This window comes from Oncorhynchus mykiss, chromosome 21 (assembly GCF_013265735.2).
Source record: "Oncorhynchus mykiss isolate Arlee chromosome 21, USDA_OmykA_1.1, whole genome shotgun sequence".
NCBI classification, from domain to species: Eukaryota; Metazoa; Chordata; class Actinopteri; order Salmoniformes; family Salmonidae; genus Oncorhynchus; species Oncorhynchus mykiss.
Window position 1 is genome coordinate 36792151 of NC_048585.1, and position 15596 is coordinate 36807746.

A 15596-nucleotide genomic window follows, 5' to 3' on the forward strand; every position below is an offset into this window, starting at 1 on the left:
AAAATGTTCTACACCTGTATTTAGTTATCTTCAATAGAACCCAATATTGCAGAGTTATGTGCATCCTTTCAAGCACACCCTTCTCATTAACCTGTTGTGAGTTATTCACAATTTTCAATGAACAAATAAGATTTTATAGGTAAAGAGCAACATGATTGATTATTATTATATGATTATTTGTGCCCTGTTCCTAAAAAGAGCTCTTTGTCACTTCCCACGAGCCAGGTTGTGACAAAAACTCACACTCATTCTTATGTTTAATAAATGTATCACATAGTGTGTGTGTGGCAGGCAAAAAACAGTGCGCTGACCCTGGTATGCAGCTGGAGGTTGAATGTTTGAAGGGGTACGGGACTATAAAAAGTTTGGGAACCGCTGTTCTGTAACACACAATAATTGCATATTCACATAACCAACATGCTACAAAGTAAATAAATTGTATTTGCTGGACTGAATATGTATGTAATAGACGTACAGCTCCAATGTGTGTGTGTGTGTGTGTGTGTGTGTGTGTGTGTGTGTGTGTGTGTGTGTTGTATCTAAGCCTATAGGTCCATGTTCATAACTGTTGTCAGATTGTGTGTTGGGAAACCTTGGGTGTGTGTTGTACTACACTGTATGAAACAGAACAACGATGATATATCAACCCAAAGAGGAACATGCTGGGGAACAATGTATCTATAACATACTCTGTCTTGTTTACGGTTGCAAAATTAGTTATTTTCCCAAATTCTCAGGTTTTCAAAAAAATACATGTTGGGGTCCTGTGTGGCACAGTTGGTAAAACATTGACGATACCAGGGTCATGGGTTTTATACCCATTTGGAGTCACTAATAGGAAAATGTACCAGGTTGACATGAGTCTTGTCCTGGAGGCAGAACTGAGTGATTTCCCCTTAGGCCAGCTGGAAAGTCAAAATTGGCTAGATTGTAAAAATGCATGAAAACTAAAATGAGCTTTTGTGTCTTAATTGAAGGTTGTATGACTTTGTGGCTGTGCCAGCTAGTGTCTGCTAAATGGCCTAGTGTGTTAGGATTCACGGGTTTCCTGATTATTCCCTTCTAATTCTAGCAATCTTCCAACATTTTAGGAAAGTTATCGGAATTAACTTAACTGGCAGATGGCTTGGTACCGTTAGTGGGGTGTAGTGTTTTTTGGGGGCTCCTTACGATATTTTTGCAACTAGTAGGAGTGTCTATATGTGTGAGCGAGGGTCCAAGTGAGCAAACTTGATCAAAATATTTTTTTTTTGGAAGTGACAGGATTAAAACAGCAACCAAACAAATAAAGACGGCTGTCACACTTGTGAAAAAAACTAACAATTTATGGTTCACTTGGTGTCTCCACCCTCTCCCTCAAGTTTACACAGTATAAGAACTATACAGATGGAGACTCTTAATTTGCAGTGCAGGAAATTTCTAAATGGTTGTGTATTTGAGGTTTAAAAAGACTTCTGAAGTTTGTAATTTCCCCCACAAAAATGTCCAAGAATTATAATATAATTATAATAATTCACATTTACTGTTGCTGCAGGATTATGTTCCTGCTTTAGAAAACTGGATCAAATTAAGATCCTACATCTGTACATACACTATAAACACAGATACAACCACAGATTCTTAGAAGAGGTGGTTAATCGTCACCCAGTTTTGTGTGTTATGTGTGTGCGTGTGTATGTGTAAGAGAGAGAGAGTGTGGGCGTGTGGGTTGCATGTTCTGCGGAGTCCCTATCATGTGTATGTCTACGCATTTGAATGTGTTGCGTGTTCTGCAGAGTCCCTCTTGTGTGACTGTGTGTTTTTCTGCATGTGTCTCGTGTTCCGCGGCGTCCCTCTCATGTGTCTGACTGTGTGTGTGGGTGTATTCCGTGTTCCTCTTTGAGAGAGAGAAAGTGTTTGTGTGTGTTGCATGTTTCTCTGCAAAACAAAGAATACAAAGCTGGCAGGCGCGCCCCCAAACAAACCCTACTGTATGTTTGTTTAACCTTTCCTCCGAGACAACCACGGAGCCAATGAACACTGAAGACACACACACACACACACACACACACACACACACACACACACACACACACACACACACACAGCCTCCGCTTGTGCACTGACAATTACCAGACGACAAAGGGAGGCGTTGTGTGTGTGTGTCTCAGAGAGAGAAGTGAAGTGTGTCTGTATGGCAGGGAGCCATGATGTACTGTGTATGGTTTGTGTTTAGATTAAAGTGTTTGTTTACTTTCTGCCAATTGTTGCTGACTGGCATGGGCTTAAAGAAGGTCTGACAGTGTGTGTGTGTGTATGTGTTTCCCGGCATCAGTATGCTGTTCCACAGGTTACACTGGACAGACAGGTGGAGACCAGAGAGATTCCAGAGAGAGAGATTCCAGAGAGAGAGATAAGAGAGATTTCAGAGAGAGAGAGAGTAAGAGAGAAAGAAAGAGATAGCAAGAGAGACAAAGTTTACTTAAGAGACTGGTAGGGCCGTATACCCCTCTTTCACTCTCTCTGTCCTTTCTTTGTACTGTCTGTTCCATTCCTCTGCCCGTTCCTTATCCTCCTCTTCTTCTCCTTTATTCAATCCATAACTGTGTTCAACAGTGTCCAATGTCGTTTAAACAACAACAAAACAGAGTCCTCTTCCAAACTGTCTTACATCCAAAGTTTAAAAGTCCTCAACAATGCAGCGAGCAAAAGTAATCCACTCTTCTTCTTTCTCTAAATGGTCTTGTATATAACATATTAGTATTTGTTCTAATTTCCCAAACCGCCGAATGTCCAGTTAGAACCTTTGGAACAGACAGTCAACTTCACAGAAATAGAATGATTAGAATATAACTCATTCTAGTTCTGTGCTCAACTCCTTTCTATACAGTCAGTATGTAATGTACAGTGCCTTGCGAAAGTATTCGGCAAACTTTAAACAACACTTTTTATGGATATCTTTAAGAAATGGCTTTCTTCTTGCCACTCTTCCATAAAGGCCAGATTTGTGCAATATACAACTGATTGTTGTCCTATGGACAGAGTCTCCCACCTCAGCTGTAGATCTCTGCAGTTCATCCAGAGTGATCATGGGCCTCTTGGCTGCATCTCTGATCAGTCTTCTCCTTGTATGAGCTGAAAGTTTAGAGGGACGGCCAGGTCTTGGTAGATTTGCAGTGGTCTGATACTCCTTCCATTTCAATATTATCACTTGCACAGTGCTCCTTGGGATGTTTAAAGCTTGGGAAATCTTTTTGTATCCAAATCCGGCTTTAAACTTCTTCACAACAGTATCTCGGACCTGCCTGGTTTGTTTCTTGTTCTTCATGATGCTTTCTGCGCTTATAACGGACCTCTGAGACTATCACAGTGTAGGTGCATTTATACGGAGACTTGATTACACACAGGTGGATTGTATTTATCATCATTAGTCATTTAGGTCAACATTGGATCATTCAGAGATCCTCACTGAACTTCTGGAGAGTTTGCTGCACTGAAAGTAAAGGGGCTGAATAATTTTGCACGCCCAATTTTTCAGTTTTTGATTTGTTAAAAAAGTTTGAAATATCCAATAAATGTCATTCCACTTCATGATTGTGTCCCACTTGTTGTTGATTCTTCACAAAAAAATACAGTTTTATATCTTTATGTTTGAAGCCTGAAATGTGGCTAAAGGTCGCAAAGTTCAAGGGGGCCGAATACTTTCGCAAGGCACTGTATGTATAAATGGCACAGATACAGCGAGCATACTGAACCACTCTTGGCTATCACATCATCACATACATTTCTTTGCCCTTTTTTTCTGCTACCGTTCGGTTCCATAGTTCCACAGTTCCACATTATATGATGTGAATTATAAATGAATACATTCTTCTGTCTTTTGATCCTCTGTGTCCATCCAATGTTTTCAGGTTCATAACTCCCTCCTTCACATGTAGAATCTACAGATCTATTTACAATTCACTTTGGAAAGAATGGGGGAGTTAGTCCTTGGGTCCTCACCCTTCCCTCCTCCTCTCCTCTAATCCCTCCTTTCACCCCCTAATTCCTCACTCTGGCAGTGTCGTCACGCTGCCTCCGTTCCTCACCCTATCCTTTTCATCCCACCCCATACCCTCTTCTGACAGTGGTCTCCCTTCTCTCTCTCTCCTCCATCTATCTTTACAGATCCAAACGGAACACCCCAAAATAACTTGATGACTCCTCTGCATGAACCATGGTGGGGGAAGAGACAGAGACGAAGAGCTCATCCCCGGCCCTCAGCTCAAACAGCCCTCCCTGGTAGACAGAGTGGAGGGCGTACTCTGCCTCTGGGGCCCAACACTTAGTGCCTACGCCCTTCAACAGCTGGATGGGCCGCAGGTAGGACGTCTTCTTGTAGACACACTGTACCAGCTGGTGACTGGCTGTTGGCTGGTCCCCTTCACTGGGCGACGGGTAACGGAAGTAGACCTAGGGATGGAGGGATGAGGGTTGGGATGGAGGGAGAGAGATATACATATTACTCAATGTGATAAAATGCATTATGATATGATTATAATGCAGTCGAAGACTTGTCTTAAGCATGCATCACCACTTAATAATGTCTTATTATCATCGCATATGATGCTCACTATATTAAAAAAAACTGAGTCTCATACTTGTTCCCACAATTGCAAAAGTATTCATCCCCCTTGGTGTTTTTCCTACTTTGTTGCAATACAACCAGTAATTTAACTGGATTTTTATTTGGATTTCATGTAATGGACATACACAAAATACTCCAATTGGTGAAGTGAAAAGAATGTGAAATCACCCCATTTGCTATCAAACCCATAAGTATGATCTGGTGCAACCAATTACCTTCAAAAGTCACATAATTAGTTAAATAAAGTCCAGCTGTGTGCAATCTAAGTGTCACAAGATCTCAGTATGTATACGCTTGTTCTGAAAGGCCCCAGAGTCTGCAACACTACTAAGCAAAGGACACCACGAAGCAAACGACACCATGAAGACCAAGGAGCTCTCCAAACATGTCAGGGACAAAGTTGTGGAGAAATACAGATCAGGATTGTGTTATAAGAAAATATCTGAAACTTTGAATATCCCATGGAGCACCATTAAATCCATTATTAAAAAATGGAAAGAATATGGCACCATAACAAACCTGCCAAGAGAGGGCCGCCCACCAAAACTCATGGACCAGGCAAGGAGGGCATAATCAGAGAGGCAACAAAGAGACCAAAGATAACCCTAAAGGAACTGCAAAGCTCCACAGCGGAGATTGGAGAATCTGTCCATAGGACCATTTTAAGCCATACACTCCACAGAGCTGGGCTTTACAGAAGAGTGGCCAGAAAAAGGCATTGTTTAAAGAAAGAAATAAGCAAACACATTTGGTGTTCACCAAAAGGCATGTGGGAGACTCTCCAAACATATGGAAGAAGTTACATTGGTCAGATGAGACTAAAATTGAGCTATTTGACCATCAAGGAAAACGCTATGTCTGGCGCAAACCCAACACCTCTTTATCACCCAGAGAATCCCATCCCCACAGTGAAGCATGGTGGTGGCAGCATCATGCTGGGGGGGGGGGGGGGGGGGGGGGGGGGGGGTTCCATCGGCAGGGACTGGGAAACTGGTCAGAATTGAAGGAATGATGAATGGTGCTAAATACAGGGAAATTCTTGAGGGAAACCTATTTCAGTCTTCCAGAGATTTGAGACTGGGACTGAGGTTCACCTTCCAGCAGGACAATGACCTTAAGCTTACTGCTAGAGCAACACTCGAGTGGATTTAGGGGTAACATTTAAATGTCTTGGAATGGCCTAGTCAAAGCCCAGACCTCAATCCAATTGAGAATATGTGGTATGACTTAAAGATTGCTGTACACCAGCGGAACCCATCCAACTTGAAGGAGCTGGAGCAGTTTTGCCTTGAAGAATGGGCAAAAATCCCAGTGGCTAGATTTGCCAAGCTTATAGAGACTTACAGCAAAATTACTGCATAAATAGGGGGGATAAATAGTTGTGCACGCTCAAGTTCAGTTTTTGTGTCTTATTACTTGTTTGTTTCACAAGAAAAATGTTTTGCATCTTCAAAGTGGTAGGCATGTTGTGTAAATAAAATGATACAAACCCCCCCAAAATCAATTTTAATTCCAGGTTGTAAAGGCAACAAAATAGGAAAAATACCAATACCACTGTGTGTATTAATACACGTGTGAATTGAAAATGTGTTTTTGCATATCCCAACTCTCCTTGGGACAACCTTGGAGAGTGGGGTCAACGCAAGGGTCAGCCATTATCAATGGCAACCTTGGAGAAATTAGAGTTAAGTGCCTTGCACAAGGATTACGTCGGCAGATTTGTCACCTTGTCGGTTTGGGGATTCAAACAAGCTACCTTAACCAGCCCAATGCTCTAAACGCTAGGCTACCTGCCGCCCTTATACAGTATACTTCAATGTCAAATGTGTTTACCTGAGAGTACATGTAGTAACGCCCATCCTGGGGCACACGCAGCCTCCCATCGGCTAAGGTCATGTTGTGAAGGTGGGCTCCGAAGCTCTGATTGGTCCACGAGCGGACTGGGTGGCGACATGATTGGTGGAGGTCGGGCTGGGGGGTGGGATACACGGGAGACCCTGTTGGAGAGAGAGTGCGCAAGAGAGAGAGAGAGCGAGCGAGGAAAGGAGAAAAATGGGCAGCAGCGGGCACAGAGAAAAAAACGAAGTGAGGGTGAAAGGGAGGGAGAGGCAGAAAGAAGTGAGTATAGGAGGAGTAACCAAACAGACAAGTACTATTCCTGCAGGAAAATCTATATCAGATAAGTGTGCATGCGTCCTAAATGGCACACTATTCCCTATTAAGTTCTATTGGCCCTTTATAAGGTACACCTATTTATTAATTTGCCTCCAGAACAGCCTGAATTCTTCATGGCATGGATTCTACAAAGTGTAGTTCAAACGTTACTCAATTGGTATCAAGGGACCTAACATGTCCCAGGAAAACATTCCCCGCACCATTACACCACCGCCACCAGCCTGTACCATTAAAACCAGGCAGGATGGGACCATGAACTCATGCTGCTTACGCCAAATCCTGACTCTGCCATCAGCATGACACAACAGGAACCGGGATTCATCGCCTCCTAAATTGTCTAGCGTTGGTGATCGCGTACCCACTGAAACAGCTTCTTCTTGTTTTTAGCGGATAAAAGTGGAACCCGGTGTGGTCGTCTGCTGCAATAGTCCATCCATGACAAGGACCGACGGAGTTGTACGTTCCGAGATGCCGTTCTGCAAACCACTGTTGTACTGCACCGTTACTTGCCTGTTTGTGACCTGCCTGTTAGCTTGCATGATTCATGCCATTCTCCTTCGATCTCTCTCATCAATGAGCTGTTTTCACAAACACGACTGCCACTGACTGGATGTTGTTTTTTTTCAGACCCCTCGACTTTTCCCAAATTTTGTTATGGTACAGCCTTATTATAAAATTGATTAAATTGACTCCCCCCCCTTATCAATCTGCACACAATAGCCAATAATGAAATATGGAAAACAGTTTTTATTTATTTTTGCAAATGTATTAAAAATTTAAAACAGAAGTGCCTTATTAACACAAGTATTCCGACCCTTTGCTATGAGACTCGAAATGGAGCTCAGGTGCATCCTGTTTCCATTGATCATCCTTGAGTTGTTTCTAAAACTTGATTGGAGCCCACTTATGGTAATTAAATTGATTGGACATGAGTTGGAAAGGCACACACCTGTCTGTATAAGGTCCTACAGTTGAGCAAAAACCAAGCCATGAGTTCAAACTAATTGTCCGAAGAGCTTCGAGGCAGGATTGTGTTTTTGATTTGCCATTATGTGGTATTGTTTGTAGATTGATGAAAAAATATTTAATACATTTTAGAATAAGCCTGTAACGTAACAAAATGTGGAAAAAGTCAAGGGTTCTGAATACTTTCCAAATGCACTCAATAGGGTGCCATTTGGGATGTAAGATGTCTTTAATTTGAACAAACTGATTCCTAATGTTCCTATTAGTTAAACCACACAAACGAGCTTGCATGGATGCATGCAAACACACACACACTCATAGCGCTAGGCGATGAGGTAAAACACATAGCCCTTTGAAGTGTGTGTAAGTGTGCATGCACGCCTGCATGCGTGCGTACATGCATGTGTACATTCCTGTAATGTCACCCAGGGCTTTTTGGCTGGTCTGGAATGGACTTCCTTATTGCCTTACAAGAAGAGCCAGGAGTTTTGCCAAGACAGGAGACCTTCCAGATCAGGATAAACTTCTGGCACTCATAAGGAATTAAAGTGAATTATTTCCTTATGAGAAAAGTTGACTCCCTCTTCCTCCTCCCTACTGACTGTTTTTTGATTTTTTTATTCAACCTTTATTTAACTAGGCAAGTCAGTTAAGAACAAATTCTTATTTACAATGACGGCCTAGGAACAGTGAGTTAACTGCCTTGTTCAGGGGCAGAACGACAGTTTTTTACCTTGTCAGCTCAGGGTAACTTTCGGTTACTGGCCCAATGCTCTAACCACTAGGCTACCTGCCGCCCCTGTTAACTAACAAAGAGACAGGCCTTGGCCTGGATGGCTAGCAAAGAGAGAGAGAGAGCAGGAGCGAGAGAGAAAGGGGAACCATGCCCTTAGTGCCCTGAAGAGCAGTGGATGCTGCTAAGGGGAGGACGGCTCATAATAATCGCTGGAATGGAGTCAATGGAATGGTACTGTATCAACCATGTGTTTGATACCATTCCATTTACTCCATTCCAGACATTATGAGTTGTCCTCCCCTCAGCAGCCTCCACTGCTTTAGAGCTGATGGTAATAACACCAGAAACGCAGGCCAAACCTGACTACAACCTGCTGTAGCATTTCAAATAATTCCCCATAAATAGCATACTATTTGAAAGCATTTTCAAATACTTATTTCAAATGCTAAATACCTGGGTAAACACTACGGAGTGTATCTGAGTATTTTCAAATACTTTCCAATTGTATTTCCAAATTTATTAAAATATTAAACTAGCTGTCTTTTCAAACAACAAATATCTAAATTACAAATGTAAAAGTAACTGAAAAGTAATTGAAATACCTTAAATAGTATTTGAACCCAGGTCTGGTACACACTAGCACAGACAGAGACACACACACTCTCACCTTGAGTGCTGCTGTCTCTGAGGGTCAGGTGGGCTGACGGCCGCTGGGGCACAGAGGTAGCGAACTTTGACCTCGAAGTGTTGAAGGTGTGAGGTAACGTTCTCGCTTCTGACAGAGAGACGCATAAACATGACATCATCATCATCATTACCATCATCACCACCACTCACGAGGTCATGACCGATAAAGACAAAATGTAGTTCCAGATTCAACACCACAATAGGGGGTATACATGTACTGTGTGTATAGATAGATTTGTCATTGTTTTTTAGTCAGACAATAGGTCATGGAGGTAGAGTATGATAGGGGATAGGTATTCGGTTGATAGAGTTTTAATTGTTGTCATTGTTACTGAGTATCACACAACAGTCATACAGACAGGTAAAGTATTTTAGAGATTGACTCACCTTGAAACGTCTGCTTTGAGATTATGTTCTCTGTCACCTATAAAATTAAGATAAAAGATTTCGTATGAGAACAGGTGGCATTGGTGCTGGCAGAGACTAGATCAGCATCATTATCTTTATGATAGAAGCTCCCAATACAACAGGTGACTCAAAGTATAGACATCGAAAGTAAAAAAAAAAAACACACAACCAATATCATCATTATCGTCATCTTCATCACTATCAGTCACGTGCTGTGGTTTAGTTACTTCCTTATGCCATTTCTCTGGCATGTACTGTAGTCTTGACTTACTCAAAGTTAAGACACTAATAAAGTCAAGCTTTCATTAAATAACACACTCCATCTCGCTCTCTTCTCAAATCCCTTACTCCTTTGACGGTGGTTTGGTGGGTACGTGCGAAAGATAAACAAACAAACAAAATAAACAGATCCAACAAGAGATATCACTTGTTTGTTGGGCAGAGTGTGTCTGTGGGTTAGATTCAAGATGCATTGCTTAAGTTCTGCTATGGGCATATAGACATTGTAGGAAAACGTATCAGGAAAGCCAATGTGATGGTATTTACACAATACATGTAGGCAGAGGAAAGACGGATATAGACATTGCAGGAGAACATAGCAGGAAAGCCAGTGTGATGGTATTTACACAATACATGCTGACAATTGGCAGCAACAACCAGTGATATTTCAAACTGTACTCTGTACTTTATGTGTACAGTATGTGTATATAGCCTTGTTATTGTGTTACATTTTTACTTTAGTTTATTTGGTAAATATTTTCTTAACTCTTCTTGAACTGCACTGTTGGTTAAGCGCTTGTAAGCAAGCATTTCAAGGTAAGTTTGGTGCAGTTGACAAATAAAGTTTCAGTTGATTTGTTGTTAGAAAGACCCTGTTCTCTGTCTGTCTGTCTATGTACACTACCATTCAAAAGTTTTGGGTCACTTAGAAATGTCTGTTTTTGAAAGAAAAACATTTTTTGTCCATTTAAATAACATCAAATTGATCAGAAATACAGTGTAGACATTTTTAATGTTGTAAATGACTTTTGTAGCTGGAAACGGCTGATTTTTTAATGGAATATCTACGTAGGCGCACAGAGCCCCATTATCAGAAACCACCACCCCTGTGTTCCAATGGCGCGTTGTGTTAGCTAATCCAAGTTGTTAACACAGCTGAAAACTGTTGTTCTGATTCAAGAAGCAATACAACTGCCATTCTTTAGACTGGTTGAGTATCTGGAGCATCAGCATTTGTGGATTCGATTACAGGCTTAAAATGGCCAGAAACAAAAAACTCTTCTGAAACTCATCAGTCTTTTCTTGTTCTGAGAAATGAAGGCTACTCCATGCGAGAAATTGCCTAGAAACTGAAGATCTCATACAATACTGTGCACTGCTCCCTTCACAGAACAGCGCAAACTGGCTCTAACCAGAATACAAAGGAGTAGGAGGCCACGGTGCACAACTGAGCAAGAGGACAAGTACATTAGAGTGTCTAGTTTGAGAAACAGACGCCTCACAAGTCCTCAACTGGCAGCTTCATTAAATAGTACCCGCAAAACACCAGTCTCAACGTCAACAGTGAAAAGGTGACTCCGGGATGCTGGCCTTCTAGGCAGAGTTCATCTATCCAGTGTCTGTGTTCTTTTGCCCATCTTATTATTTTCTCTTTATTGGCCAGTCTGAGATATGGCTTTTTCTTTGCAACTCTGCCTAGAAGGCCAGTATCCATGAGTCGCCTCTTCACTGTTGACGTTGAGACTAGTGTGTTGCGAGTAGAACAAACAGGACAATGACCCCAAGCATATAACCAAAGCAATGTTGGAATGGCTTCAGAACAATGTGATAGTTCCATGAAACATGGGACCAAAACTTTACATGTTGCATTTATATTTTTCTTCAGCGTATGTTGGTTCAGCTACAGTGGGGCAAAAAAGTATTTAGTCAGCCACCAATTGTACAAGTTCTCCCACTTAAAAAGATGAGAGAGGCCTGTAATTTTCATCATAGGTACACTTCAACTATGACAGACAAAATTAGAAAAAAAATCCAGAAAATCACATTGTAGGATTTTTAATGAATTTATTTGCAAATTATGGTGGAAAATAAGTATTTGGTCACCTACAAACAAGCAAGATTTCTGGCTCTCACAGACCTGTAACTTCTTCTTTAAGAGGCTCCTCTGTCCTCCACTCGTTACCTGTATTAATGGCACCTGTTTGAACTTGTTATCAGTATAAAAGACACCTGTCCACAATCTCAAACAGTCACACTCCAAACTCCACTATGGCCAAGACCAAAGAGCTGTCAAAGGACACCAGAAACAAAATTGTAGACAAGTACCAGGCTGGGAAGACTGAATCTGCAATAGGCAAGCAGCTTGGTTTGAAGAAATTAACTGTGGGAGCAATTATTAGGAAATGGAAGACATACAAGACCACTGGTAATCTCCCTTGATCTGGGGCTCCACGCAAGATCTTACCCCGTGGGGTCAAAATTATCACAAGAACGGTGAGCAAAAAGGGGGGACCTAGCGGGGGGCCTAGCGAATGACCTGCAGAGAGCTGAGACCAAAGTAACAAGGCCTACCATCAGTAACACACTACGCCGCCAGGGACTCAAATCCTGCAGTGCCAGACGTGTCCCCCTGCCTAAGCCAGTACATGTCCAGGCCCGTCTGAAGTTTGCTAGAGAGCATTTGGATGATCCAGATGAAAATTGGGAGAATGTCATATGGTCAGATGAAACCAAAATATAACTTTTTGGTAAAAACTCAACTCGTCGTGTTTGGAGGACAAAGAATGCTGAGTTTCATCCAAAGAACACCATACCTACTGTGAAGCATGGGGTTGGAAACATCATGCTTTGGGGCTGTTTTTCTGCAAAGGGACCAGGACGACTGATCCGTGCAAAGAAAATAATGAATGGGGCCATGTATCGTGAGATTTTGAGTGAAAACCTCCTTCCATCAGCAAGGGCATTGAAGATGAAACGTGGCTGGGTCTTTCAGCATGACAATGATCCCAAACACACCACTCGGGCAATGAAGGAGTGGCTTCGTAAGAAGCATTTCAAGGTCCTGGAGTGGCCTAGCCAGTCTCCAGATCTCAACCCCATAGAAAATCTTTGGAGGGAGTTGAAAGTCTGTGTTGCCCAGCAACAGCCCCAAAACATCACTGCTCTAGAGGAGATCTGCATGGAGGAATGGGCCAAAATACCAGCAACAGTGTGTGAAAACCTTGTGAAGACTCACAGAAAACGCTTGACCTCTGTCATTGCCAATAAAGGGTATTTAACAAAGTATTGAGATAAACTTTTGTTATTGACCAAATACTTATTTTCTACCATAATTTGCAAATAAATACATTAAAAATCCTACAATATGATTTTCTGGATTTTTTTCTCTCATTTTGACTGTCATAGTTGAAGTGTACCTAGGATGAAAATTACAGGCCTCTCTCATCTTTTTAAGTGGGAGAACTTGCACAATTGGTGGCTGACTAAATACTTTTTTGCCCCACTGTATATGCCCAAATGTTGGCCAAACTCACAATCCTATTGCTGCTGGTTTCTTTACAATTGTACATTGATAACATCTTATTTTACAGTGCACGCACACATACACAAAACACACACGCACCAGACAATTGCTTTCACACTGCAGTTTTGGTTTATAGCACGAAGAGCTGTGTTCTAAATGTGACCAGGGTTAAAGTTTGAGCACCGACTGCAACCATAACAGTAAAACCACCAGCGGCAATAACAACAAACAAACTAAGTCTTCAACCTTTCACCCTTTTTACAGAGACCCTAGTACAGTACAGACCCTGTAGAAAAAGAACTGAGACACAGGGTCCTGATTCACTTAAATGGATAGTGCAAGATTTTCAGATGAACTCGGATACCATTTTTATATCTCTGCGTCGAGCATAAAGGAAGTTAAACGTAGTTTCGCGAGCCAATGCTAACTAGCGATAGCGCAATGACCGGAAATCTCTGGATGCAGAGACCTAAAAATGGTATCCACAAGTTCATCTGACTAGGGAAGTAGACAGAGGGCTTAATTTCCAAAATCTTGACCTATCCCTTTAAAGTTCTTAAGAACGAATTTGAAAAAGTTCTTAAGATGATTCTGCACAGAGCCTTATTGGGGCCAGTAATCAATGCGACTCAAACTAGGAGTGCTGATTTAGGATCAATCCCCCCCCCCCCATGTAATCTTATTAATTACGATCTATGAAGGCCAAACTGATCCTAGATCAGCAGAACTACACCGTCATGCTTTGTGAATATGGCCACTGATATCAGAAAGAACTGATAAACAGGGTCTTGATTCACTAAACATTTTTAAGGAGGAATTTGAGAAAGTTCTTACGATTTTGCAAGTTTGCATGTACCTCATAACTTCCTTGAAAACTTATTTGCATTTTTGTTATGAAGCTTCTTGGATTTTTTTCTCTAGAAGGTTTTACTGAATCCATGCCCTCGTTATTCATTGTAAAAGCTAGTGAAAAGTGAAGAAGGAAAGAGGGAAAACAATGGGAGAGGGAAAGACAAGTATGCACATGAACAAGTATTAGGACTACTCTGGGAGCTTAGCAGAAAATGGAAACCCAATCCCTTAATATGTGTGTGCGGTGCAGGTCTGGGCCAGCCTAAACTCTCCATAGCTCTGTGGCACAGAAAGGGAAACTTATCTTGCCATAATCTACTCAAAAAAGTTTGTTTCTCAGTTCCTTCTGCAGGGCTGATGATAAATATGTAACATATATCTCATTTAAGAGACAGATATAGAAATATGATAGATAGAATGAACATGGTCTGAGTGATATACAGATCTAGATCTATGGAACGGACAGGGAACCTTATCTAGGTCTGATCTAATCTAAGAAGTTACTGTTTTCCCGTTCTTTCAGCAGGAGTTAACATTAATAAGTAACTTATACCTCCTTTAAGACACAGTTCTAGAAATACAGTAGACAGTCACAGTCTGAGTGATATACAGATCTGAGCTAGTGGTCTTATAGTGGGTGAATCTTATCTAGTACTAATATACTCTAAGAAGTTACCTTTCTGTCTTTCAGCAGGGTCAATTATGTAATAAGTAATTTATACCCTCCTATAGGTATAGAATAGAAATCTAGTAGATTGTTTTGTACTTATTATGGATTCCCATGCTGCCTAGGCAGCAGCTACTCTTACTTGGGTCCGGCAAAATTAAGGCAGCTATGCAATTTTAAAATCATTAAATACATTCAGAACAGATTTCACAACACACAAAGTGTGTTTCCTCTGGCCCCTACTCCACTATCACATATCTACAACACAAAATCCATGTGTACTTGTGTATAGTGCGTCTGTTGCTTCACAGTCCCCGCTGTTCAATAAGGTGCATTTTTATCTGTTTAAAAACAAATCTGATTCTACTGCTTGCATGAGTTATTTGATGTGGAAAAGAGTTTTGTGTAGTTATGGCTATTTGGAATACTGTGCTCCTCCCATAGTTTGTTCTGGACTGTGAAGAGACCTCTGGTGGCATGTCTTGTGGGGTATGCATGGGTGTCTGAGCTGTGTGCCAGTGGTTTAAAATGACAGCTCTGTGATTTCAACATGTCAATACCTCTCACAAATACAAGCAGTGATAAAGTCAATCTCTCCTCCACTTTGAGCCAGGAGAGATTGACGTGCATATTACTAATGTTTGCTCTCTGTGTACATCCAAGGGCCATCTGAGCCAATTGTCATTTTTTAAGTCCCTCCTTGTGGCACCTTTTATTTAAAAAAAATTCACCTTTATTTAACCAGGTAGGCCAATTGAGAACAAGTTCTCATTTACAACCGCGACCTGGCCAAGACAAACCAAAGCATTGCGACAAAAACAACACAGGATTACACATGGGATAAACAAATGTACAGTTAATAACACCATAGAAAAATCTTTATACAGTGTGTGCAAATTAAGTAAAGAGGTAAGGTAATAAATAGGCCAAAAGTGTCAAAGTAATTACAATTTAGCAATTTACACTGGAGTGATAT

General features: G+C 41.4%; 1 protein-coding gene across 1 annotated transcript in view; it reads right to left on the reverse strand.

Annotated features, from left to right (window-relative positions):
• Positions 1-3583: 3583 nt before the first annotated feature.
• The window catches only part of LOC110500333 (tumor necrosis factor ligand superfamily member 10), an 84125-nt gene continuing 72112 nt past the window's right edge, over positions 3584-15596 (reverse strand). The window contains exons 3-6 of the mRNA XM_021577646.2: positions 9558-9594; positions 9151-9258; positions 6440-6603; positions 3584-4431 (exon numbers count right to left, since the gene is read on the reverse strand). Of these exons, the coding sequence (XP_021433321.2) occupies positions 4141-4431; positions 6440-6603; positions 9151-9258; positions 9558-9594 (600 nt within the window). The 3' untranslated portion in view covers positions 3584-4140. The remainder of the gene's footprint in view (positions 4432-6439; positions 6604-9150; positions 9259-9557; positions 9595-15596) is intronic.